The 26,445-nt window shown below is 39.8% G+C and overlaps 1 protein-coding gene across 1 annotated transcript; it reads right to left on the bottom strand.

The window, feature by feature from the left end:
- Positions 1-897: 897 nt before the first annotated feature.
- Positions 898-3,683, bottom strand: LOC111994610 (uncharacterized). Its single transcript, XM_024026496.2, has 3 exons — positions 2,646-3,683; positions 2,358-2,556; positions 898-2,081 (listed from the first exon to the last, which is right to left on the bottom strand). The coding sequence occupies exons 1-3, from the start codon at positions 3,681-3,683 to the stop codon at positions 898-900; spliced, it is 2,421 nt and encodes an 806-aa protein (XP_023882264.2).
- Positions 3,684-26,445: the final 22,762 nt, after the last annotated feature.

Below are 26,445 nucleotides of genomic sequence, written 5' to 3' on the forward strand. Positions count from 1 at the left end.
TTTTTTTTTTGAAATCGGGCCCATTATATTATTAATTATTGAAAGACACCAAATCCTTATACAACGCCTCAACAGCTGGAGATGGAGTCTCCTCAAACCAACAGATATCCTCAGCTATCAAACGTGCATGCCTAGCTAATGAGTGTGCAACACTGTTGGCACTACGATTAACCTAGCTGAACAACAAACTCCTACAACCAGATGCCAGCACCCAAACATCCCCATACACGTTGCCAAGTCTGGACTTTATAGGACCCAAAAAAGCCAGAGATCTCATAACCATGGCGTTATCACCCTCAACCTCCCATTCCATGAAGCCAATGTCAACTGCGAATTCCAGAGCTCTCCTACACGCGAGCACTTCTGCCTCCTCATTGTCAATGACAGCTAGTCCTTTCGCAGACAAAGCAGCCATAACCTCCCTATATTGTTTCGGATAACCACCCTAAATCCCGTGAAGTTCATATTGGAGAAAATCGCAGCATCAAAGTTCAACTTGTAGAGCAAACCCAAAGGAGGTCTCCATGACTGCACCGAGACCGTATTCATCGTGATGCCCAGCTATACCTGAACTGCTCGAAACTCCTCCAGATAGTCTCTAGCCCTTTGGTTCAGTCTACCCGGGTCTTGGATTGCACCCCCATGCAAAATGGAGTTTCGTTGATTCCAAATTAACCAACTTTGAACCCAAAACAGTTCGAGCTCCTCATTGGACAATCTGCCATGCAACTCTTCAACCACCTGGAGCATATCACCATGACCTACCATTCCCTTTTGCAGGCATCTCATGCAACCAGCCCAAATGTCCTGGGCCAATCCGCACTCCCATAGTGCGTGGTACTCTGTTTCCGTAGTCAAAAAACAGACCCCACACCTGGCATCCTCAATAATCCTTCTTCATGCCAAATTCTCTCGCGTAGGCAGGGTGTTAAGGCAAGCTCTCCATCCAAACACTTTTATCTTGTTTGGGATCTTAAGCTTCCATAACTTCACCCAAACCAAGCCTCCAATCACCCCACCAGAACACTCTCCCTTGTCAGCTTCTAGCTTGGATATTAATCTCGCAGTGTGATATCCAGATTTCACCGTATACTCACCACTCTTTGTATGAAGCCAGAAAATCACATCAAGGACTTGTCTACGACTTAAAGGAATTTGAAGAATAGCCTTTGCATCTGATCTCTGAAATTTAGCCATAACCTCCACACGGTCCCAAGAGTTTGTGCTGCTGTCAATGAGATCCGAGACACGCCACTCCCACTCCTCCTCCACAGGTGGATATAGAACCTGGTTTGTGACTTGATTCGGTATCCACTTATCTGAGGTGACCCTAATTGCAAACCCATCACCCACCCTCCAACAACACCCCTCCTTCAAAACAGGTTGTGCTGCCATTAAGCTTTTCCACACATAAGAGCTGTTAGGGACATTCGAAGCATTCAAAAAATTAAACCATGGGAAATATCGAGCCTTAAAGCACCTGTATAATAGGGATTCTTTTTGTTGGATTAGTCTCCACCCTTGCTTGGCAAGCATAGCCAAATTGAAATCCTTCAAGTCACAAAAGCCCATTCCTCCTTCTCTTTTAGGTAGACATAATGCGCCCCAGTTTTTCCAGTGAATCTGCCTTTCATCTCCCGTTTGACCCCACCAAAATCTAGCACACAAGGCATTGAGTTCATGGCAAAACTTTGCAGGAATTAGGAATACACCCATTGTGTGTGTGGGGATAGATTGGGCAACAGCTTTAATTAGTACTTCTTTGCCCGCTCTCGAAAGCATTTTCCCTTTCCAACCTTGCAACTTTTTCCAAACTCTATCCTTCAAAAAAGAAAAAGCTTGGCATTTTGATCGCCCTAAGAGCGTGGGCAATCCTAAGTATGTCTCAAATTTTTCCACCTCCTTTACCCCCAACATGTTTTCTATAAGTCCTCTTTGCCTTCTAGTTGTGTTTTTGCTAAAAAACATGGATGATTTTTCAAAGTTGATACATTGCCTAGATGAATCAGCATATAACTGAAGAGTATCTGTAATACACTGCATTTCCTCCTGAGTTGCTTGGCAAAATAGCAATAAGTCATCTGCAAATAGTAAATGGGATATATGTGGTGCACTCCTACAAGCCGCCACCCCCTTAAGCCTCCCTTCAGATTCTGATTTTTCCAACTAAGCTGAAAACCCCTCCGCACATATCAAAAATAAGTAAGGAGATAGTGGGTCTCCTTGTCGAAGCCCTCTCAAAGGAATAATGTTCCCATAAGCTTTGCCATTTATACAAATTGAGAATAAGGTCGTAGAGACGCAACACATCACCCTCTCAATCGATATCATAGGAAAGTCCAACCTAACCATGATACCTTTCAAGAACTCCCATTCAACCCGGCCATAAGCCTTACTTACATCCAGCTTCAAAGCTAGTGACCCCTTCTTCCCTGATTTTTTGCAGTGCATAGCATGCAAAGTTTCATATGCCACTAACACATTATCAGTTATAAGTCTACCTAGAACAAAAACACTCTGAGTAGGGGCAATTAGCTGGGAAGTATCTGTTTCAATCTATTAACCAACACTTTTGAAATAATTTTATAAATTACGTTACAAAGGCTAATAGGTCTAAAATCAGAAATTTTTTCAGAAGATTTCACCTTTGGAATAAGAACTATATGAGTGTAATTAATTTCAGGAATCATGTTACCTGAATTCAGAAAATCAAGAACAGCAGCAACCACATCATCCCCAACAACATGCCAATATTTTTGATAAAAGAGGGCATTCATACCTTCTGGTCCAAGGGCCTTTGTTGGTCCCATTTGGAACAACGCTGCTTTGATTTCCTCCGCACTAAATTCACTAGACAAAACATCTTGCATTGTTGGGGTCACTTTTTGTTTCACTGCATCAAGACATTCTTCCATTCTCTGACATGATCCCGAATAAAAAATACTCTCAAAGCACTCAATAGCCACGTCTGCCACCTCTTCTGGTTCTTCCACCCAAATATTATTATTGTCTCTCACCCCATTAATAAAATTCCTCCTCCGCCGCTGAGAGGCTTTAGAGTGAAAGAAATTAGTATTCTTGTCCCCATGCTTCAACCAAGCAACCCTAGACTGTTGGGCCCAATATATCTCCTGTTTGAGAAGCAAATCATCCGGTATTTTACTTGCAGCCAAAAACTCAAACTTGTTTGCCACTATCGGTTCAACCATACTTAACTCCTCCACCTTCTTTTGTACTCTCTTAATTTCTGGTACATTCGGATTGGTATCATTGGCACCCCAAGCCTGAAGGACTGATCCACACCTATTAATTTTGTCCTTTATACACCTCAAACCCGAATCCAAATTACCCACAGACCCCCATGCCTCAGTTATGACCTCTTCACAATTAGCCCTTATTAGCCACGCCTCTTCGAACCTGAAACTCCTTGTACATTTGCCACAGTGCCTTAGATCAAATTTGGCATGTAGTAATAAAGGCCGATGGTCAAATGCATAAGAAAAAGGATGAGTCACCGAGCTTGCATGAAATTTTTCCTTCCATCTTGTGTTGGCCATAGCCCTATCCAGCCTTTCCTGTGTATTCTCCAGTCCTGGCCTCTTATTATTCCACGTGTAAGGATATCTAACAAATCCCAAATCAGCCAACCTACATTCATCCAGCAAGTTACGAAAATCATCCATTTGTTTAACCTGAGGAGGATACTTACTTTTTTTTTCTGAAGAATGTAAAATTGCATTGAAATCTCCCACACTACAACATGGCCCATCAACGAAGGAGCGTATATGATTCAAGATAGCCCATGATTGTGGCTTTTGACATGCTTTAGGCCACCCATAAAAACATGTTAACATCCAGACAAAGCCATCATCTTCCTCCACCCTTGCTAGTATATGGTTATCTGTAAAGTTTATAACCTTCATCTTGACCTCCATCTTCCAAATAAGAGCTAACCCCCCCTCCCCCATAAGGCTTTTTGATAATAAACTTATTCGGAAAAGGAAGTTCACTACAATGTTTATTAAAACCCTCTCTATCTAAGCGTGTCTCCATTAAGAAACATGCTGTGGGAGCTTAATCCCTCACCAATTTGTGAAGGCTACGAACTGTCCAAGAGTTCCCAAGCCCTTGGCAGTTCCAACTTAATAGCCTCATTGTGCTCGGCAAGGGTGCTCTTACACCCCCGCCACTTCATCCATTAGAGAATCTTCAGGGTGTCTACCATGCTTCCCCTCCTGACTGCTTATTTCCGTTTCTGCTTCAATGTCAACATACTGTATTCCTCTTTTCCCCAACGTGTTTGGAGTTGCATCTTTATTCCTTATCCCCGGCCCACACTCCATCCTTATAATCCTAGTCCAAGTGGGCTTTTGTTTTGTAACAAAAGGCCCATTCTGCTCCTTCCCTTCCACATGCCCTTTTGTTGACTCTGGCTGCCTCACTCCCACGTGTTGCTGGCTAGAATTAAGAGATTCACTCTCAATATTTGAAGTCGGCGCCTCAGAGTTATCAGCCAATAAATGTTGCCCCAACCGTTCCTTAGTTATTGCACCCGTTATAGAAACATGATCCAAGGAAACCAAGGAGGTCCCTGAAATCATGTCATTTCCTTTTGCATGCATGTCGCCTTTAGTAGGGTTTTCTTCATTGTGTGCTATCTCCGCCATCGGCTTCACTTGATTGCCACCAAACTCATTCTGCGCTTCAGCCGTTCCTTCACTGCTTGAAGCCTGGTTCTTGGCCGAGCCCATTCTAGGGGGCGAACGGGTTCGACCTCTTGTTGATCGCAACCACTCCCCATACGGACACACTACCTCTCCACCATCCTTGCTTAAAGCAAAAAATTCAGCACAGTGCTTCAAATCATGGCCCAAGAGTCCACAGAAATGGCAGAATAATGGAAGGCATTCATACTTATAAGTAACCTAAGACCTCTTCCCATCCGATCCACCAATGAAACCACCCCGTCGAAGAGGTTTAGAAATCGAGACAGCAACCTTGACTATCATAAAAAAATTCTGTACTTCACGTTTCTGACGCTTCTCTACCTCCACTACCTCCCCCAAACAACTCCCAATTTCAAAGGCAACCTTGGATGAGAACATGTCAAACGGCGCTCCCCAAATCTGAACCCAAAGAGCCACCGAATTGAATTTAACATTCGTCACAATCATTTCGGGCTGCCACCTTCTCATCAAGAGCACTTGGTTGTCAAAAGACCAAGGACCTCCTTTAAACACTCGGTCCATATCAAATTCCTTCTCAAACTTAAACTGGAAAAGGTTAGAGCCAACTTCCACAATCTACATTGATTCCTCTAAGCCCCAAGCTTGCCTCAACGTATTCTGAGCAGCCCGTTTGTTAAACGGTTTGCATGTGAGAAACTTGCCTACCAAATTGAGCGAGCAACTTTCAATCTCATCCCTCCTATCTTCAACCCGTATCGTTATCACTTCTTCCTCTTCCGTCGTCAACTTCATCTTCTCTAACCCGTTGATCTTCAGCCATAGTGTATGTAAACAGACTAAACTAACGTAAAAAGCATGCCCTGAGTAAAGCCCAGGGAGAGAGATGTCTCGCAGCAAGTCGAGAGAGCTCCTACATGATGAGAGCTTTTTATGTTTTTAATATGCATGTGTTGTTCATAAATAAATTTTTAAAAAAATACATGTCAAATTTCTTATTAATCTAATGTTATTTCTATTTGAACCAATAACCCATCTTTCACCAAAAAGCCAATGCCATTCCCTCAATGGCTTCCATAGGGATGAATCTGATTGAATATGATTCCAAGGTTAAAACAAAATTAATTATTATGTGGAACTTGCGTCGCAATAACATAAAAATACTTTGGCTATTAGATTAAGTACCAGATTGTTGTCGTGAATATTTTGTTCACCACACATTGACAAAAATTTTCTAGGGCTGAGGGAAAAAAGTCGCACTCGTGAATCATATATTTAAAATTTTCAAAACGTCAATGTTTTCATGTGTTTCGACAATTATGAATCACGGGAAGCTCACATCACGTTACCAACCTCCCTCCCTATCAATCAATCTAGAAATCAACTGGCTTTAAAAAAAAATTAATGCGCAGAAGTTGTCTGTAAACAATCTAATAAGACACTAAGAAAAGTTTTTTTTTTTTTTTTTTGGTTTTAATTAACTTAATTAATAAATTTTTTTTTGTTAAATAATAAATTTTGAGTTTAATATTTTGGCATGATGAGAAAGAGCAAATATCATGAAACAGATGTCATAAATTAAATTTCAATTTGCAACGAGAACTGAAATTGTGATGAAATGAAATGTCCTTTGTTAAGACCACAATGTTTGACCCTTGACTGAACAAAAATCTAGGTTCTTTGATTGATCATTTCAGAAAAGTTGAATGATGCAACAAAGGCAGAATAGACAAGGCCAGAAATGAGATAGGAAAAGTAGCTTGCACTGATTAAGAACAAATTAATTAAGGATTAATATGTTTTATTTCATAAGTTGTTTGTAATTAGCTGTACGCGTATATAAATTGACATGACATTCCTCATAATCTCCAACGTGTTTATTACAAGATTGAAGCACAGCTCGGTCTCTAAATCCTTTCTTCGTTATTTCCTATTTCGTTTTCCTTCTCTTTTGACATCAATATAGCTCATGATTTTTGTTTTCACGTTATGATGTTGGAGTTTTAGATCATCAAAAACAAAATGTTGGACTTATAGTGGAAAAAAATAAAATAAAATAAAGATACAGGGAATTCCAATTTGTTCCAAAAAGTTCTAATCACTATAGCTTGTAAATCAAACTTCATTTGAAACTTGGTTGGATAAACCTCCGCCATAGCTTTCCCAATGTATATCCTCAAACATTCGCTTTGAATAAAAATATCTGACTATTTAAACAACACTAAGAGTAATGAAAATTTTTCCTCCAATTTTCTCTTATTTTTAGTAGAATATGTGACACATAATATTTATTTAATTTTAAAATGTTGCATATCTTATGTTTAAATAGAAATTAGAGGGAGTGGAAGAATTTAACAGGAATAAATCTTATTCCAAAAAAATATGTCTATCTATAATATCAAAGTTATATATCTCTTGCTCATATTATAACTATCAAATTATAAAAAAAGAAAAAGAAAATTGAATATGCAATCTTATTACGCATTTTAAAATACAAACAAAATTGATGATGACTTAATTAGTTTAAATAATTTAACGTGAGGCATTTAAAAAAATGAGATTTCGATTTCCATCTTTTCACACCCAAAAAAAGAAAAGTTGATTTCCACATTGGGTATGGGTAGTGTGATAATGGGCGGATAAGGGCGATAGACAATGGGATGGGACAGGAAGCAAATAGGGATTGTTTTGTTTTGTAGGTGTGAGAGTAATGACTAATGAGAATGGGTTGACTAGATATTTCAACAGTGGGACCCGTGGGCCGTGGCAGGAAGTTGAAACCTGAAACGCGGATTCGCAAAATGACACATTCAAACTTATCTTTTCTTAAAAAGTATTATAAACGTGGACCAATACCGTTTAACTTTGAATGAATACGTCCAAACTCGTAACTGTATTATTATTATAGCAACAAGTAACTTCACATTGACTTCTCCGCTAAATTTTATATATATACATATACCACCGTTAATGGACGACTCCTGCTAAACTTTACCATCGTTAACTTCCGGGAAAGAGGCCATATGTGAGCTGTAATGTTAGAAAAATTATCTTCTTTAAGAGCATTCATACTGTAAGGTGTTAAAAGACTTTTTGTCTATATTTTCTTATGTCATTTCTCTTTTTTTTAATCATTGCTTCTCTTAAAATTTTTTATTTCTCTCCTAGGCAGCAAGGCAACTGTGTAGCCCATGCTTTGGTCAAGAGAGTAAGATTTTTTTTTTTCTTTGTTAGTTTAGATGGAGTATGTTCCATCCCACATTTTTCAGTTTTTTTTTTTTCTAATTTTTCAGCATCTTAATAATATTGCTCAGTTTTGACTCTCAAAATAATAATAATAATAATACTATAAGGTGTTAAACAAAATTTCAAGTATAAAAATTCAAAAAATTGAAAATGTTTCACAAATGTAAATTTATATTAATGAATTTTTTAAGTATAATTCTTTGTATTTAATTCCTTTTAAAAAAGAATTATCCTTCTTAAATTCAATCTCCATGAAAAATTCTTTCAATCCAAGAGTTGTGTTAACGAATTCTTGATTCGAACATAGAATTCCTTTAAATATATTTAAACTTAAGACTATAAAAAGAGCAGAAATGCAAGTTACTACTTATATTGTCTCTTTCTCTATCCAAGTTTGTGTTTTTTTTTTCACTTACATAAAAGATCTGCAATAATATTTAACATGATTAATCTTTTGAGGTTGCAAATGTTAAATGGTGGATGAGGCTAATATGTTTGTTCTGATTAATTCTTGTCAAGGCAATTCTTAATTTGCGGTTCTATCTCCATTATGAAATTTCACCCACCAACAATATGGTATTTGAAATTTTGAATGTTAGAAAGTTGAGTCCATTATCAATATAATATTGTTGTGGCCTTGTGGGTAATGCAGTCTGGACTCTGGGTCTTTGCTGGAAAGGAACTTTTTCCTCGAACGGTAAGGCCTTGACTGAAGCTTAAGTCCACGCGTTCAGCTAAGTCTAACATGCGGTCCATACCATATGATGAAGTGTGACTTCGTCAGCCAATGAATGCAATCAGAGACGAACTGATCCCTCGTGAATGATCTTTCCTGATGGATGGTCACCGGTATGGTGCCTGCCACAACGTCTCCGATGCTAAAGTCAGTGTCGAGAATTGTATGAGAGCAAAACAAACACACAGCATCAAATGTAAAAGAAATGTTCATACCTCTCCCGTTGGGGGATGTGAAGGATTTATATATGTTGTTGTAGATTTTAGCACAAACTTCTTATAAATGTTTTTATTAGGTATGAATTTTAAAAACCTAGCCATTTGACTGCGTTTACTTTATTTTTTTAACATGCATGTCAAATTTTGTTTAAATTAAATATTATTTACTATTTAATTAATAATTTATTTTTGAAATTTAAACATTTGATTGATGACATAACTACTAACTTTTTATTTTTGAAGTTGTTGAAATTTTACAAGCATGAAAGATATAACAAAAACATGCAATCTACTAATTAAAATTTTAAAATTCACATTTACCAAAAATATATAGGAAACCGTGGTTTCTCTCCAAATAAATCTTTTCCAAAAGAATAAATAGTAAGTACTGAAATGAGAAGGTAAGAACCTGCAAACTTCACTGGAAAGAAATGCTTGTATTTCTTGAGATTCCTCCTCTAACGTACCATCACACTCATTTGTAGTCAAGCTCTTTTTGCTGATTATATGTGCTCTGAATCCTGATCTTGTTCACCTGCACTCTTATTTATATATAGTAGGTATGGTCTGTCTAGACTGTTCCAATTTCAATCGCTAAGGACAAAACTTATTTATAATATTTTATGTGTTATTTTTTATATTTTTCTTTTAGGATTCTATCATATGATTGTTTAATTAAAAAATATATTTTCATTTTATAAGAAAAAATTTACATGGAAAAATCTTAAGGAAAAAACTTAAAAAACAGCACTTAAATATTGTATCCAAATCATGCCTTAAAGCTAATCTCTTTTTCTTTTTTCTTTTTTTTTTCCTGATAACCACGCAATAATTTTAGTCACCCCGAGCAACAGTGCACGATAGGGGACCAATGTTGTCATATACTTATTGTAATATATCCTTTTTGGATTAATTAAAAAAAAAAAAGAGTCATTAATCTGATTCATTTACCACGTTCATAAAATGCCAATAAAATTAAATAAATAATTGTTATACTGTGATGGAGCCACGTTGAGATAAATTGTTGCATCCAACCTAACTATGAGAAAAGATAAATAATCAGTCAAATATAATATTTGTCTTTGTTCCATTGACTGTCTTGAACTTTTGGCATTTTATACCGTGACAGAGTCACGTTGAGATAAATTCTTTTACAACTAACATATATCAATTAGTTTAAATGCACAGTCTTGAACTTTCTACATTAGTCCATGTCAATTGATTTGGTGTTGAAAATTCCAAATTCCCAACGGAAGTTTGACTATAAGGGTTAATCATGCAAGCCTTTACCACTTGAATAATGAATATGGAGATCTATGGGTTTTCAGAAAAGCCCTTCATCTTTTACCTCCTCACAAAGTGAGGAACACGTGGAATCTTTTGGCCCTTCCTTTTTGCAAAAGCACAATGTGAATCATGTGATGTGCGTTTCACTTTCAAGTTTCATCCTCTCATTCAGGAAAAAAGAAAAAAAGAAAAAAGAAAAGGAAGACCTCATACTCCAGTCAATATATTATATGAACTATTTTTGGCACGTGGAAATTTTTTTTTTGCGAAGGTAAATAGTCCATGGAGTTGTTATTGCTTTAAAGAAAGACTTCGTATTCCCATCAAGATATTATATTATATTATATTCAACAGTCGGTACCTTTTTAAAAAAATTTAGAGATATTTATCGGTTTTTAATCATTGCTTTTTATCATTTAACAAATTTATCCATTAATTTTTTATATAAATAGGAATTGAATTCTGAGTTTCTTATTTAACCACAAATGATTTTACAAATTGAGCTAACTAGAATGCATTAAATGAACGGTACGTATTTGATTGTCTGATCTGCAATCATTTTGATTTTTGATGAAGTGTGACTTCGTCAGTCAGTGAATGAGACCAGAGACGAACTGAAACCTTGTGAACGACTGTTTCTGGAAGGATGGTCACCGGTGTGGTGCCTGCCACAACTTCTCCGATGCTAAAGTCAATGTTGAGAATTATATGAGAGCAAAACAAGCAAATAGCATCAATGTAAGAGAATGTTCATACCTCTCTCGTGGGGGGATGTGAGGGATTTATATATGTTGTTGTAGATTTTAGCCGTTGGGTGATTTATGGTGCTTTAACTTCCCTCTGTGTAACGCCTGCTGGCATTATTAAGTGGCTTTAAGTTGGTCCCAACGGTCTGTTCGTCTGGATGTGTAACCGCCCCTTATCATTTACTGATGGTAATGATGGAGGGGCTATCCTCGTCATTAATAAGTGTTCTCGTCACTAAGGATCTTCCTCGTCGTCAGCCTTACCTCTTGCAGAATCTACTTCGTCAGTCCCATCAGTTGCCCCCGGATTCCATGGTCGTCATGACGCGTCGTGTTGGCCAAGGAAGGTGAAAGGTTTCTGGGCAGCAGGCGGTTGGGTTTTTGAGCCGCATTTAATGTGCTGCGGCGGTTCCTTTTGGGTTACGGCCCACGTGGCGTCTTTTGGTTGGAGGAGTTAAGGCTGCATATGATGAGCCTCCTTGATTTTCCCGCTGGTTTTTCAGCTTCCCAACATTTGGTTTTTAAACTTCCCTTTTACCCATCATTTTCTTTTCACTTTTTCGAAAACTCCCTTTCAACATTGCTTTGGTGTTCTTCTTCTTTTCTCCCCAGTGATCTTCTGCGCAGCGCCATAGTTGGCTTCTCCGAGGTCAAATTTTTCCTTCGGCTTTCTATTTCCCTTGATCTTTTGTTGTTGTAAATTTCTGATCTTTTCTTTTTGCCTTGCTGGTTTCTTCTTTGTTTTTCTTCTTCTTTGGTTTTGGGGCGCTTTAGACCTCCTGTTTCCTAGCTTTCCATGTGCAGTAGTTTTAAGGTTAGGTTAGAGTGTCCTTCAATTTCATTCTTGTTTGCCCGATTAGGGGGGGTTTTAGGGACTTTCCCTCACCTAGAAAACTTTATTCACGAGGGCAATAGTTTGGCCATTGTGTTGGCTGATTTATTGCCAATCCTTCACCAATCTATTGAGTGGTTTGAGAAATTAGTGAGGGAAAGGACGATGTCAGAAGTTAGGTCTAGTGAGCTTGATACTGGGCTGTCGTCTAGCGGCGGCCCAGCAGAAAGGGATACGGCTGTCTCCGTCCCTCGTGAGGTTAGGGCTTTCCATGCCCTGGAGGAGAGGTGTGGATTGGACGACGATACCCTTAGAAGATTTCGTGATAGATTCCAATTTCCAGACCGGGTTAGGGTTCGTCTGCCTAACGAGGAGGAACGGGCCTGCCACTTCTTCCCAGGCGAGGTGTGCTTCTATGAGTCCGCCTTCGTCTGTGGGTTGAGGTTTCCCGTTCATCCTGTCGTGATGGAGTTATTGGATCAGTTTGGCATTGCTCCCGGGCAACTCATGCCAAATTCGTGGAGAATATTGGTTAGTTGCATGGGCATATGGCTGGCTGCCCTGGACGGAGACATGCTTAGGGTAGACGAGTTCAATTATTTGTATCGTTTGAAAGCGTCGAAGGAGCACGGGTACTATGAACTGGTACCGTGGGAGAGGAGTACTAGGATCGTCAAGAAGTTACCCTCGTCCTTTAGATACTGGAAGTCCAGGTTTTTCTTTGTATCTGGGGATGATTTCGAAACCCCCTCGGGCGAGGTTTGGGGTGATCTCCCGAGATTGCATCGTCGGTGGGGAACCCCGACTTTAGGTGCGTCAATATTCCCTTTGATATACTAATCCTCCTCGTCTATGTCCTTATCGTCAATGAATGTTTTGCCTCTTTTTTGTGTAGTTAAGAGACGACCCAAATTGAAGAGCAGGTACAAGAGTCGAGTTCAGAAGGTGATCGAGTACGCGCAGACGATCGAAAACTGGGACAACTTGGTTGATCCCAGGACACTCGCCTTCTATTGCCTGGGGCCAGATTCGTCGGACTTTGTTCTGCGAAACATTGAAATTGAGGGGAAGAAGAGTAAGTATTGAGTTCGTCAGTATTTATATCCTACGCTGTAGTATTTTTTTTTTTTTTTTAACAAGTGTTTTCTTCTCTGCAGAGATGACGACGAAATTTAACAAAGAGTTGTACGCTAAGATGAGATCCAAGAAGAGTGAGCCTTTGTCCAATTTAGGAAAAAAGGCCGTGCGTGTCACCGGGAAGAGCAGTTCGGCACTTCCTATTTCCTCTGCCAGCCCAGTCGCATCGGGGGTCGCGACGACGAGGACTGCTTCTCCTACTACCTCGTTGGAGGAGATTGAGGTTACCCCAGCTTCAAAAAGGCCGAGGTTATCCAAGAAGGAGAAGGAGAAGGAGAAGAGTGTGCCTCGTCCATCTACTCTCTGGACGGACAAGAGGCTAGCCGTGGATAGGGCCCACGAAGTGGTGACCGCTGCAGATTTGAAAGTTTTGTCAGGTGTCCCATTTAATGACGTGGCGGCTCGACACGTCCATAAACTCGTGCAGGTAAACTTGTTTGTGTTCATTCCTTTCTTCGTTCTCTTCTTTGCATCATTTCTCTTGTTGACGATCATTAACGTTTATCTTCAGGTACTAGGTGAGAGTATGCACATAGCTTCTGAATATCTCACTCAGGAGACGAAGGTAGCGTCTTTAACGTCCAGGATGGAGACCTTGGAAGCGGAGAATTCCACGCTGCGGAAGAATCTCATTGAGTCTATGGGCGAGTCCGCTTCCTTGAAGGAGAAGTTGAAAACTTTGGAGGACGAGCTGAGGGTGGAGCGTCAACTGACGCTAGAGAAGGATGAGCAGCTTATAAGTACCAAGGAATCGCTGAAGACGATAGCTGCGAGGTCAGTTGAAGCATTCCAGACGACTGAAGAGTATAGCACCGTCTTGTTCAGCTGGTACTTCAAAGGATTTGAGCTATTGAGGAGGTATTTGCTGAAGCATCCTTCTGGGGTGGATATGGAGAAGCTAGACTTGGAGGAGGTTGATCAGGAAATGGCAGCTGACGAGGTTGGCCAATCTTCTGCCATCGTGCCTTTCGCCCGTGAGGATGCTCCTGTTGACGACACACCAGCTGATGATGGTGCCACCAATGCCTGACCCTGATACTTAGGAACTTTTGTTGTGAAAATTTCACACCTTTTTTTTTTTTTTTTTTTTGGGTGCCCACTGTGTTTTTTGGGCCAAATGTTTGAACAATTTTCTGCTTATTTTATTTTGGTAACCCAGTGTTTATGGGTTTTATGTAAAAACAATGGTAATTACCCTTTAGTTTGGGGTTTTTAAACTGAATTTACCTTAACTTTGTCATATGCTTGACTGTTTGTATGTTTAATGAGTTTTGCTTGGGTCCACATGCTGTGAATGTGTCTTATTCCAATTTTCCTCTTTCCCGTCCATAGCCGTTTTCTTGCTACTTAGCCTTTTTTGTCTGTTTAGGGATTTATAATCGTCAGTGGTTTACATCCGTCAGTGCGGAATCTTACTACTTAGCCAAATTCTTTGGCTTTTGTACTTTTCACCGTCAGTAGTTTACATCCGTCAGTGCGGAATCTTACTACTTAGCCAATTTTTTGGCTTTTGTACTTTTTCATCGTCAGTAGTTTACATCCGTCAGTGCGGAATCTTACTACTTAGCCAATTTTTTGGCTTTTGTTAAATTCCTTGAGCGACCGTGTATAAACACAAATATTGGCTGAATAACCTGTTTATTGAGTATTATTGATGAATACGTCCATACATTACATCTACTGATGGTACTTCTTCAAATGTTCAATGTTCCATGGTCTTGGGAGTCTTTGTCCGTCTAAGGTCTCCAGATGGTAGCTGCCTTGTCTGGAGTAGTGAATGACTTTGTATGGTCCTTCCCAAGTAGGGCCGAGCTTTCCTTGCGCAGGACGAGGTCTCCTATGTCGAGTCGCCTGAGCTTCACCCTTTTGTTGTAGTATTCTGCCATCTTCTTCTGGTATCCCGTCATTCTGCTGAGTGCTTCGTCTCGTACTTCGTCAAGGCAGTCTAGATTAACTCGCAACAAATCGTCATTCTCTTCCTCGCTGAATGCTTCCCGTCGGGTACTGGTGACTCCGACTTCGACAGGGATCATTGCTTCTGTACCGTATGTAAGTCTGAAGGGGGTTTCTCCCATGGGTGTTCTAGCCGTGGTTCTGTAGGCCCACAGGACGTTGGGTAGCTCTTCTGGCCAGGCACCTTTCGCATCGTCCAGCCTGGCCTTTATGATCCTGAGCAACGTGCGGTTCGTTACCTCCGTCTGTCCATTGGCCTGGGGGTGTCCTGGTGACGAGAACTGGTTCTTGATGCCTAGGCCTGAACAGAAGTCTCTGAAACCCTGGCAATCAAATTGTCGTCCATTGTCTGATATGATCGTCCTCGGGATCCCGAACCTGCATATTATATTTTTCCAGACGAAACCCTGGATTCTGGTTTCGGTGATGGTCGCCAATGCCTCTGCTTCAACCCATTTAGTGAAATAATCAATAGCAACTAGCAAGAATTTTACCTGACCTTTTCCCTGAGGCAGGGGGCCAACAATGTCGATTTCCCATTGCGCAAACGGCCATGGGGATGTTATCATCGTCAGCTTTTCTGATGGCAGGGATTGCACATTCCCGAACCTTTGACATTTGTCACATCTCTTGATGAACATTGACGCGTCGTCCTGCATGGTTGGGCAGAAGTACCCAGTTCGCATAATCTTTCTTACTAGGGATCTCGGCCCAGCATGGTCCCCGCAAATCCCTTCGTGTACCTCTCTCATGATGTATTCGGCCTCTCCTTCGTCAACGCACCTCAAGTAAGGCATGGAAAAACCTCTCTTGTATAGGGCGTCATTGAGAATCGTGAATCTGGCGGCTCTCTTCTTGATTTTCCTGGTTTCGTCTACGTCCTGGGGCAGGTGTCCATCCTGGAGAAAAGACATTATGGGCGTCATCCAGCTGCTTTCGCCCCGGACTGCGAATGTTAAAACTTCTTCTATGCTGGGGTTTTTCTGCGTCTCCATCATCAGGTCTATCCTTGATTCTGCTTCATCCGACGAGGCTATTTTTGATACTTCGTCCGCGGCTCTATTCTGGCTTCTTGGAATTTGGGCGAACTCCACTTTTTCGAATTCTTTCATCAAGTGGTTCGTCAATTTGAGGTATTTCTGCATTCGTTCCTCTTTTGCTTCATATTCCCCTTTTACCTGACCGATTACTAGCTTTGAGTCGTTCTGGATCAGTAGGTTCCTGGCCCCAAGCTCTTTCCCTAGCCTTAGGCCCGTCAGGATTCCTTCGTATTCAGCCTCGTTGTTAGTTGCAGGGAATTTCAACCGGACTCCGTACTTCAATATTTCTCCGTTGGGGGTAGTTATGACTACCCCTACTCCCCCTCTTTTTTGGGCTGACGAGCCATCAGTTTGTATCATCTATGTCTCGTCTTCGCTGGCACGATTGGGCTCGTCTAGATATGTGAACTCGGCTATGAAGTCTGCCAGAGCTTGTGCTTTAATGGCCGTCCTTGGATGGTACTCTACGTCGAATTGACTAAGTTCGACCGCCCACTGGATCATCCTCCCCGCGGCTTCTGGTTTGCTCATTGACTTCTTGATGGGCTGATCCGTCATCACTAAGATTGGATTCGCCTGGAAGTATTGCCTGAGCTTGCGCGAGGCTACAATTAAGGCGAATGTGATTTTCTCGATATTCGGGTACCTGGACTCAGCCCCTTGGAAGGCTTGGCTGACGTAATAAACCGGGAGCTATTTCCTATCCTCTTCTCGGATTAGCGCTGCACTGACTGCTGTCGATGATACAGCTAAATACAAATACAAGTTCTCACCTTCCTTTGACGGACTCAGGAGTGGCGGGTTGCTGAGGTAAAGCTTGAGCTCCTGGAACGCTGCTTCACATTCGTCAGTCCATTCGAAAGCCTTCTTCAGGTCTTAAAGAAGGGTAAGCATTTATCCGTTGCTCTAGAAACGAACCTGTTCAGCGCGGCAATTCGGCCCGTGAGCTTCTGGACTTCCTTGACGGTCTTAGGGGAGGCCATGTCGACTATCGCCTGTACCTTCTCGGGATTCGCTTCTATTCCTCTTTGGGACACCATGAATCCCAGGAATTTTCCTGAGGCAACGCCAAAAACGCATTTACCAGGGTTCAGCTTCATCTGGTATCGTTTGAGTGTTTCGAATGTTTCCTTCAGATCTTCCAGATGGGCAGGCTCCTCTTTGCTCTTGATGAGCATATCGTCAACGTACACCTCCATGTTTCTTCCTATCTGCTTGACAAACATTTTATTTACCAATCTCTGGTATGTTGCTCCAACGTTCTTCAGTCCGAACGGCATTACATTGTAACAGTAGAGCTCTTGACTCGTGATGAAGGCGGTTTTCTCCTGGTCCTCGTCAGCCATTTTTATCTGGTTGTACCCCGAGAACGCGTCCATGAACGTCAATAGCTTGTGTCCAACTGTGGAGTCTACGAGCTGGTCTATTCTTGGGAGGGGAAAGCTATCCTTTGGGCAGGCCTTGTTTAGGTCCGTGAAGTCTACGCACATCCTCCATTTCCCAGTGGCTTTCTTTACCAGGACGACGTTTGCAAGCCAATTTGGATAATATACCTCCCTGATGAAGCCTGCCGCCAATAGTTTGCTCACTTCGTCAGCGACAGCTTGGTCTCTTTCTGGTGCAAAAGTCCTTCGTCTCTACTTGACGGGCTTCCTTTCTGGATTCACATTCAACCTGTGTTGGATGGTTTCAGGAGATATGCCTGGCATGTCGTCATGGTTCCAGGCAAAGACGTCCAAGTTCTCCCGAAGAAACTTTATGAGCTTCGTCCTCATCTCGGGGCTTAGGGTCGTCCCTATTCTGGTTGTTTTCGTTGCTTCCCCTTCGATCAACTCTACTGTTTCCAGTTTTTCCACTTTTGCTTCCTCTTTTTCTTCTACGATCCACGTGCGGTTCTCCTTAGCTGCGAGAACAGCTTGATAACATTCTCGGGCCAGCACTTGGTCTCCTATGATTTCACTAACACTGTCATCCGTTGGGAACTTCATCTTCAAGCAATACGTGGATGTGGACGCCTTCCACTTGTTGAGTGCTGGCCTTCCAATGATAACATTATAGGATGACGGACTGTCTACTACCAGAAAGTCTATCTGACGAGTCAGCTGTTTTGGGTCCGTCCCTACTGTGACTGTCAGCGTCACTATGCCCCTAGGATACACTCTGTCACCGCTGAAGCTGACGAGCGGAGAGTCGAATGGACGAAGTCTCTTGGGTTCCAGCCTTAGCTGTTGGAATGCTGAAAAGTAAATAATATCAGCAGAACTGCCATTGTCCACGAGGACCCTCTTTGTGTTGAAGCCTTCTATAGTGAGCTTTATAACCAAGGGATCAGTGTGTGGCTGTTTCACTCCTCGGGAGTCACTTTCGTTGAAGATCATATCCTGATCAGTTCATCTCTGCTTTGGCAGGTGTGTCACATGGACGCTATTCACTTGCCGTTGATGTGTTTTCTTGAGTGACTTGAATGAGCCCCCAGTGGTAGGTCCCCCTGCGATAGTCTGTATTTCCCCGACTACGTTTTGAGGGGGTTGTGATTGACGGCCACCGATCCGGGAGGAGGACCCCTGTTGGCGTTTGTTTTCTTCTCGGAATTCGCTGTGTTCCCCCTTTTTTACAAATTTTTGCAACTTCCCCCTCCGTATCAACTCTTCTATCTGCTCTTTGAGATCCCTACAATCTTCAGTGTAGTGGCCGTGATCTTTGTGGAATCGGTAGTATTTACTTTTGTCGCGGACATTGGGAGATGAGTGTAGTGGTCGTGGCCACTTAAGATAATGCTCGTCCTTAATCTGCGCTAAAATTTTGTCAACAGGCATAACAAGAGGGGTGAATTTTACCGTTCGTGGATTTTTGTCGTCCTTCCTTTTGAGTCCGTCACTGATTCGACGATCTGGACGGTCGCGCTTCTGCCCTCTGCGATCATCTTCTTTTCTTCCTTTGTCCCCTGGTCTGTCCTCGTCCTTGATAGCAGCCAATGCGTCATCAGCGTTCATGTACTTCTGCGCCTTGAGGAGCATTTCAGCCATCGTCTTTGGGGGGTTCTTTGCGAGTGAGCTGACGAGATCTCTGGACCTCAGTCCTGCCTTGAAGGTTGTCAGTTGCACCATATCGTTGGCTTCGTCTACCTCCAGTGTTTCCCTCGTGAAACGTTGTACATATGACCTCAAGGTTTCTTTTTCTCCCTGCCTGACGGTAAGCAAATGGTCAGCGGTCCTCTTTGGTCGTTGTCCTCCAATGAAGTGACGTAGGAAAGCGTTGCTCAACTGCTCGAACGTATCGATTGACGATGTTGGCAACTTCGTGAACCACTCTCGGGCAGCCCCCTTGAGTGTAGTAGGGAAGGAGCGACACAAGATTTCATCTGGGGGCTGTTGAAGTCCCAGGGTCGTCTTGAAGGTGTTCAGATGATCTTGAGGGTCCTTCAGCACGTCGAAGGACTCAAGCTGAGGTAACCGAAATTTCGACGGTATTGGGCAGTCGAGAACCGCTGTTGTGAATGGTGAATCCGTCGCCCGGACCATCCGATCCACACTCCGCTCTGTTTTCTCTTTGATGGCGTTTCTTAGTTCGTCCATCTCCTTCCTCATCTCCCTAAGAATATCTGAATTTTGCTCGACGGGAGTGTTAGGCCTTCGATGGTCACTTCTCCTGTTGCTATCTCCCTCATCTTCCTGATTTCCCTTCGAACGATTGTCCTCTTGCTGAAGCCGTAATCTCAATTCTTGGTTTTGCTTAGTTAGTTCTTCAATGGTGGCTGCAAGGGCTTGAACTTGCTGAGCCAGGGTTGCAGCGTCTTGATTAGACTCCATCTTGAAAAGAACAAGAATAGGGAACCACTGTTTCGAGTCTGAACACGAAAACAATGTCGTTTCCCACAGACGGCGCCAAACTGATGAAGTGTGACTTCGTCAGTCAGTGAATGCGACCAGAGACGAACTGAAACCTTGTGAACGACCGTTTCTGGAAGGATGGTCACCGGTGTGGTGCCTGCCACAACGTCTCCGATGCTAAAGTCAGTGTTGAGAATTATATGAGAGCAAAACAAGCAAATAGCATCAATGTAAGAGAATGTTCATACCTCTCTCGTGGGGGGATGTGAGGGATTTATATATGTTGCTGTAGATTTTAGCCGTTGGGTGATTTATGGTGCTTTAACTTCCCTCTGTGTAACGCCTGTTGGCATTATTAAGTGGCTTTAAGTTGGTCCCAACGGTCTGTTCGTCTGGATGTGTAACCGCCCCTTATCATTTACTGATGGTAATGATGGAGGGGCTATCCTCGTCATTAATAAGTGTTCTCGTCACTAAGGATCTTCCTCGTCGTCAGCCTTACCTCTTGCAGAATCTACTTCGTCAGTCCCATCAATTTTCAAAATTCTTACTTGCCATTGCAGGATTGCGATTCTCTAATTAAAGTTTTAAGTTTTAGGAAAAATACAACAAAAAATACATGGTTAGATATTATTACGTTATTAACACTTAATAGATTTAATTCTTTTTATTGAAATATTGATTATATAATGAAGTGTGCCTTTAAATAGGGATTGAATTATGAGTTTCTTATTCAACAACGAACGATTTTACAAATTGAGCTAATTAGAACCAATTAAATGAACGGTACGTATTTGATTGCTTGATCTATAATCATTTTGAATTTCAAAATTCTTACTTGCCATTGTAGGATTGCGATTCTCTAATTAAAGTTTTAAGTTTTAGGAAAAATCCAACGGAAAATACATGGTTGGATATTATTACGTCATTAACGCTTAATAGATTTACTTCTTTTTATTGAATTTTTTTTTTTTTTTTTTGAGAATCTTTTTATTGAAATTTTGTTGATATAATGTAGTGTGCCTTTGGAATTAGACTATATAAAGCTAATTTTTAGTCTTTTGTTTCTTGGCTACAGCAGAGAGTTAGATAATCAGTTTTGAAATGGACATAAAATTTAATTCATTTTTGAAATAATGATAAGGTTTTACAATATATATATATATATATATATTGACATTAATTCAAGAATTAAAAATATTAATCATGCATAGTTCTCATTTATTTCTCTGGAATGAAACAATAGTAACACGTATCATGTGGTGATAGGCCTAGCCAACATAATTATTGGTCAACAATCTAATGTGCTTGGGATTAACTTATAAGTTAGTTTTGTGTGTGTGTGTGTGTGTGTGTGTAGCTTTCTAAAACCTTAATATTTCTTATTTTTACTCACTTTTTCAAAGTAAAAGTATACTTTAGAATATTTTTAGTAAAAAGTGTTTAGCAAAAAAACTAAATAAGTTGTTCTTCTAAACAAAGCATTTTGTACCCCTTACAATTCGGACCTCCGTTCTCCAATGATGCTGAAATTCTAAGATCCAAGGTTAGTTTAGGACCCAATTAGATTACAAATTGATGATGACTCTACTAATGTTGTAATAGATGAGGTACAAGATGCGCTGCTTCTTGTTGTAGATAGTTCACTTGATGATTGGGTTTTGGAATCAGGAGCTTCGTTTCATACCACTCCACACCAAGAAATCATACAAAACTATGTTGAAGGTGATTTTGGTAAAGTGTATTTAACTGATGGAGAAGCCTCTGATGTTGTGAGTATAGGAGTCGTCCAGATTATATTACCCAAAGGGTCTGTTTGGTTATTGCAGAAGGTTCGACATATTCTTGACCTAAGGAGGAATCTGATGTTTGTAGGACAACTTGATGATAAAGGGCATGCAATACTATTTGTTGGTGGAACCTGGAATGTTACAAAGGGAGTCATGGTATTGGCTTGTGGAAGGAAAACTGGTACTTTGTATATGACCTCAAGTCCAAGGGACACAATTGCAGTTGCTGAAGCAAATACTGATGCAAGTTTACAGAACCACAGACTTGGTCAAATGAGTGAGAAAGGAATGAAGATGCTACTATCAAAAAGGAAACTATCAGAACTGAAGTCTATTAATCTTGACATGGGTGAAAGTTGCATCTTAGGAAAGTAGAAAAGGGTGAGCTTCTTCAAAACTAGCAAGACACCGAAGGCTGGAAAATTGGAGTTAGTACACACTAATTTGTGTGGGTCTTCTCTGGTTGCATCTCTTGGAAGTTCAAGGTACTACATTACTTTCATTGATGACTCAAGCAAAAATGTATGAGTTTATTTTCTGAAAAATAAATTTGATATATTTGATACTTTTAAGAAGTGGAAGGTCATGGTTGAGACAGAAACAAATCTGAAAGTAAAATGTTTAAGGTCAGACAATGAAAGAGAGTACATAGATGGAGGGTTCAATGAATATTGTGCTGCACATGGAATTAGTATAAAGAAGACCATTCCTAGGACACCACAGCAGAATGGTCTGGCTGAGCGCATGAACAGAACTCTTAATGAACGTGCTAGGAGTATGAGGTTGCATGCTAGATTACCAAAAAAAATTTGGACTGATGCTGTTAGTACTGCAACTTACCTGATAAACCAAGGACCATCAGTTCCTATGGAGTTCAGAATTCCTGAAAAAGTTTTGAGTGGTAAAGAGGTAATGTTTTTCCATTTAAAAGTTTTTGGTTGTATTTCTTATGTTTATATTGATTTTGATGCTCATCGTAAACTTGATGCAAAGTCTAAAATATGTATTTTTATTGGCTATGGTGATAAGAAATTTGGCTATCTGTTTTGGGATGAACAAAACAGAAAAATAATTAGAAGTAGAAATGTGATATTTAATGAACAGTTTATGTACAAGTATAGATCAACTGTAGTGCCAGATGTTACAAAGATAGATCAAAAGAAATCTGAGTTTGTCAACTTAGATGAATTGACTAAAAAATTGTCCAGAAGGGAGTGAAGAAGATAAGAAGAATGTAAAGTCATAGGTAGATTAAAGTACACATGTAGCTGAAGTTCGTAGATCTTCCAAGATCATTAGACCTCCATAACGTTATTCACCTGCTTTAAATTATCTCTTGTTGACTAATGGTGGTGAGCTAGAGTGTTATAATGAAGCCTTGCAAGATGAAAATTCAAGCAAGTAGGAGTTAGCCATGAAGGATGAGATGAATTTTTTGTTGGAGAATCAGACATGGGAACTGATTGAATTGCCAAAAGGAAAGAAGACTTTGCACAATAGGTAGATATATAGAATAAAGAATGAGCATGATGGTAGCAAATGCTACAAGGTCAGATTAGTTGTCAAAGAGTTTCAGTAGAAGAAGGGCATTGACTACTCAGAAATCATTTCTCCAATTGTGAAGATGTCAACAATTAGACTAGTACTGGAAATGGTGGCTACAGAGCATCTACATCTTGAGCAATTAGATGTGAAGACAGCATTCCTTCATGGTAATTTAGAAGAAGACATTTACACGAGTCAGCCAAAAGGATTTATTGTTCAAGGACAAGAGAGTTTGGTCTGCAAATTAAAAAGTGCTTGTATGGCCTAAAGTGAGCTCTAAGACAGTAGTACAAGAAATTTGATAGTTTTATGAATAGAACTAAGTTCAAGAGATATGAAACTGATCACTGTTGCTATGTTAAATTCTTTGACAATTCTTATATCATTTTACTGTTGTATGTAGATGATATGCTCATTTCAAGGTCTAGCATTAAGGAGATTAATAATCTGAAGAAGTAATTGTAAAACATTTTCAATGAAGGATTTGGGAGCTACAAAACAAATCCTTGGTATGAGAATCATTAAAGACAAGACTAATGGTACATTGAAGCTTTCACAGGTAAAATATGTGAAGAAGATTCTCAGTAGGTTCAACATGAATGAAGCTAAACTAGTGAGTACACCCTTGGGTAGCCATTTCAAACTAAGTGAAGAATAGTCACCGAAGACAAAAGAAGAAGGGGACCATATGAGCAATGTATCATATGCCTCAACTATTGGCAACTTGACATATGCTATAGTGTGTACAAGGCTAGACATTGCACATGTAGTGGGAGTTGTGAATAGATACATGAGTAGGCCAGGAAAGCATCATTGAGAGGTAGTCAAGTGGGTTCTGAGGTATTTGAGAGGCTTAACAGATACATCTTTGCTTCACAGGTGCAAGTTTGAAACTGCAGGGGTTATGTAGATGCTGATTTAGTATGTGATATTGATAGTAGAAAGAGTACTATTGAGTTTGTATTTACTCTAGGTGGTACAACTATATCTTGGGCTTCAAATCTGCAAAAGATTATTGCTTTGTCTACTACAAAAACTGAGTATGTTGCAACAACTAAAGCTGAAAAGGAGATTATTTGGCTACATAGCTTCTTGGATGAATTGGGTAAGAAGCAAGAGTTGGCCATTCTACACAATGATAGTCAGAGTGCAATTTGTCTTGCTAAAAATTCAACTTTCCATTCAAAGTCAAAGTATATATAGATGAGATACCACTTTATCCGTTACCTTATTGAAGATAAACTGGTAATACTTGAGAAGATTAGTAGATCTAAGAATTCAGTAGACATTTTGACTAAGGGTGTTACTACTAAGAAGTTGAAGTTGTGTGCAGCTTCAATTGGTCTTCCAGCTTGAAGACAAGATGATAAGTTACAATGATGAGGGATTGTCTTTGGAGGATTGCGGTTGGTGTTGGTGATTGAACTAGTCTCCAAGTGGGAGATTTATTTGGCTTTATAGAGTCTAGTTGTGTTTGATCTGGATTATAACCCGACCCAAAATAATATTGTTACAATTTTTTAATAGGAGATTTTCTAAGGCTTAGTCCATAGAGTGAAGACTTGGGCCGATAGGCTCAAGCCGTAGCAGGATATAAAAACTATTGTTTGGAGATTAGGGTTTTGATATCGTTTTTGAGAGAAAACAACTGTACTGCTACACTCTGTATTTTTTCCTGAAAAAAATGAAATTCCTACAACTATGTGGACATAGGCAAATTGCCAAACCACGTAAATACTGTCTTGTGTGAGATTATTTTTTCTTTGGAGTATATTTTTCTCTATTTTTTGCACCTCACATGTGTGGGAATTTCGTACATATTCCCTTCATGGAGAGAGAAAAATAATATCAAAATCAATGTTATGTTTCGAAGTTGAAGGAGAGAAAAAATAGTTAAAGCAGATCGAGATTTGGGATGGAGGTTGGAGTCTATAGCTACTAGCATCGAAGGAGTGGTGGGCAGGTCAAGCACCACAATTCAAGAGAATAATTAATGGCTCTCTAGTTGGCCTTTCTAAATAGAATTCATATTGGTTTTGAGAAATCCCCTCAATCCCATTTAAATGAAGATTTTTAAGATTAATCATGTGTATTATTTAAATGAGTGACATATCATTTGAAAATATCATGCAAATAAAAGTACTCGTGGAGTGTCTTTTCAATTACCATGTAATGTTCCTAAAATAAATAATAATAATAATAATAATAAACTACCAGATGAACTTTCCTCCAATCCAATTTGTTAGTTAATTTTTTTCTATTTAAATATAATTATTTCACAATTTCCATTATGCGCTAAACTAAAACGGAAGATCACATTTTCAAATATGTGTGTAAAACTTTTTTGTATGTACCATGTAGTCTCCCTCACAAATGAAATTTGCTCCCACCACTGTGTCTCAAGTTGTTTCATTAAACGCTAACATTTGAAGAAACAAAGACTTGTCCTACTTGAGTAGGTCTATTATCACTACAATTTTGACAATTTTAACTACAATTTGTCCATATTGTGAGTTAAAAAAAAAAAAAATAGTAAGTTCATGTGGATCCACAATTTCACTTCTCACAAGTTATCATATGAACAAATTATAGTAAAATTGTGAAAATAGTTGTGACACTAAATCTACTTGGTCCTACTGGCTATTGGCTACACCTACAAGTTACCACTGCAACCATGTGAAACGAAGATTTCCAATTGATTTTTTTTTTCCAACGACGAAATGCTCCATCTTTTACATGAAAATTAGTGGCCATGCGTCAATATTATACAATTGCTAGGATTGGCATCTTGTTTTTGTGAGCATAACTCACATTTCTAGTTCTTATAAAAATAAAATAAATAATTGTGGGTTTTAGTTAACTCATTTGGTAAATAATTATGGGTTTTAATTAACTCATTTGGCAAAGTCTCTTTTCATAGAATAAGTGATCTACCAACACCAAAAATCATCTCATGATAATGAACAATTATTAAGAGTGTACATCATAAGTTCAAACTATATCTCAACAAAAAAAGTCACAATTAAATTAAATAACTAAACCTTTAATTTTCAAATAAATAAGATTTCTATGTATATCTCAACTATCAAGAACCATGAAGATGTACAATGAAATCTCCCTCGCTAATGACATTTTAAATATATTTTTATTATTCTATTGAAAATGGGATTTGTAGGAGTTTTCCTTACTTCCAGCCCACTTAAATCCTGTTGTGCATGGCATTGGACCACCTCAACACTAAGTGAGACATACCAATGACTGAACCTACAACTTCAAACTTGTAATGTGATAAGTCGTGAGGAATTCCTACCATTAGACCACCATTTGGTCTGGTTTTAGCATTTCATTGTAAAACGAGGACTCGCTATAGATTGGTCATAAGAAGGACCATTGTAATTGT

Source organism: Quercus suber, unplaced genomic scaffold (assembly GCF_002906115.3).
Source record: "Quercus suber isolate HL8 unplaced genomic scaffold, Cork oak 2.0 scaffold_114, whole genome shotgun sequence".
Classification (NCBI taxonomy): domain Eukaryota; kingdom Viridiplantae; phylum Streptophyta; class Magnoliopsida; order Fagales; family Fagaceae; genus Quercus; species Quercus suber.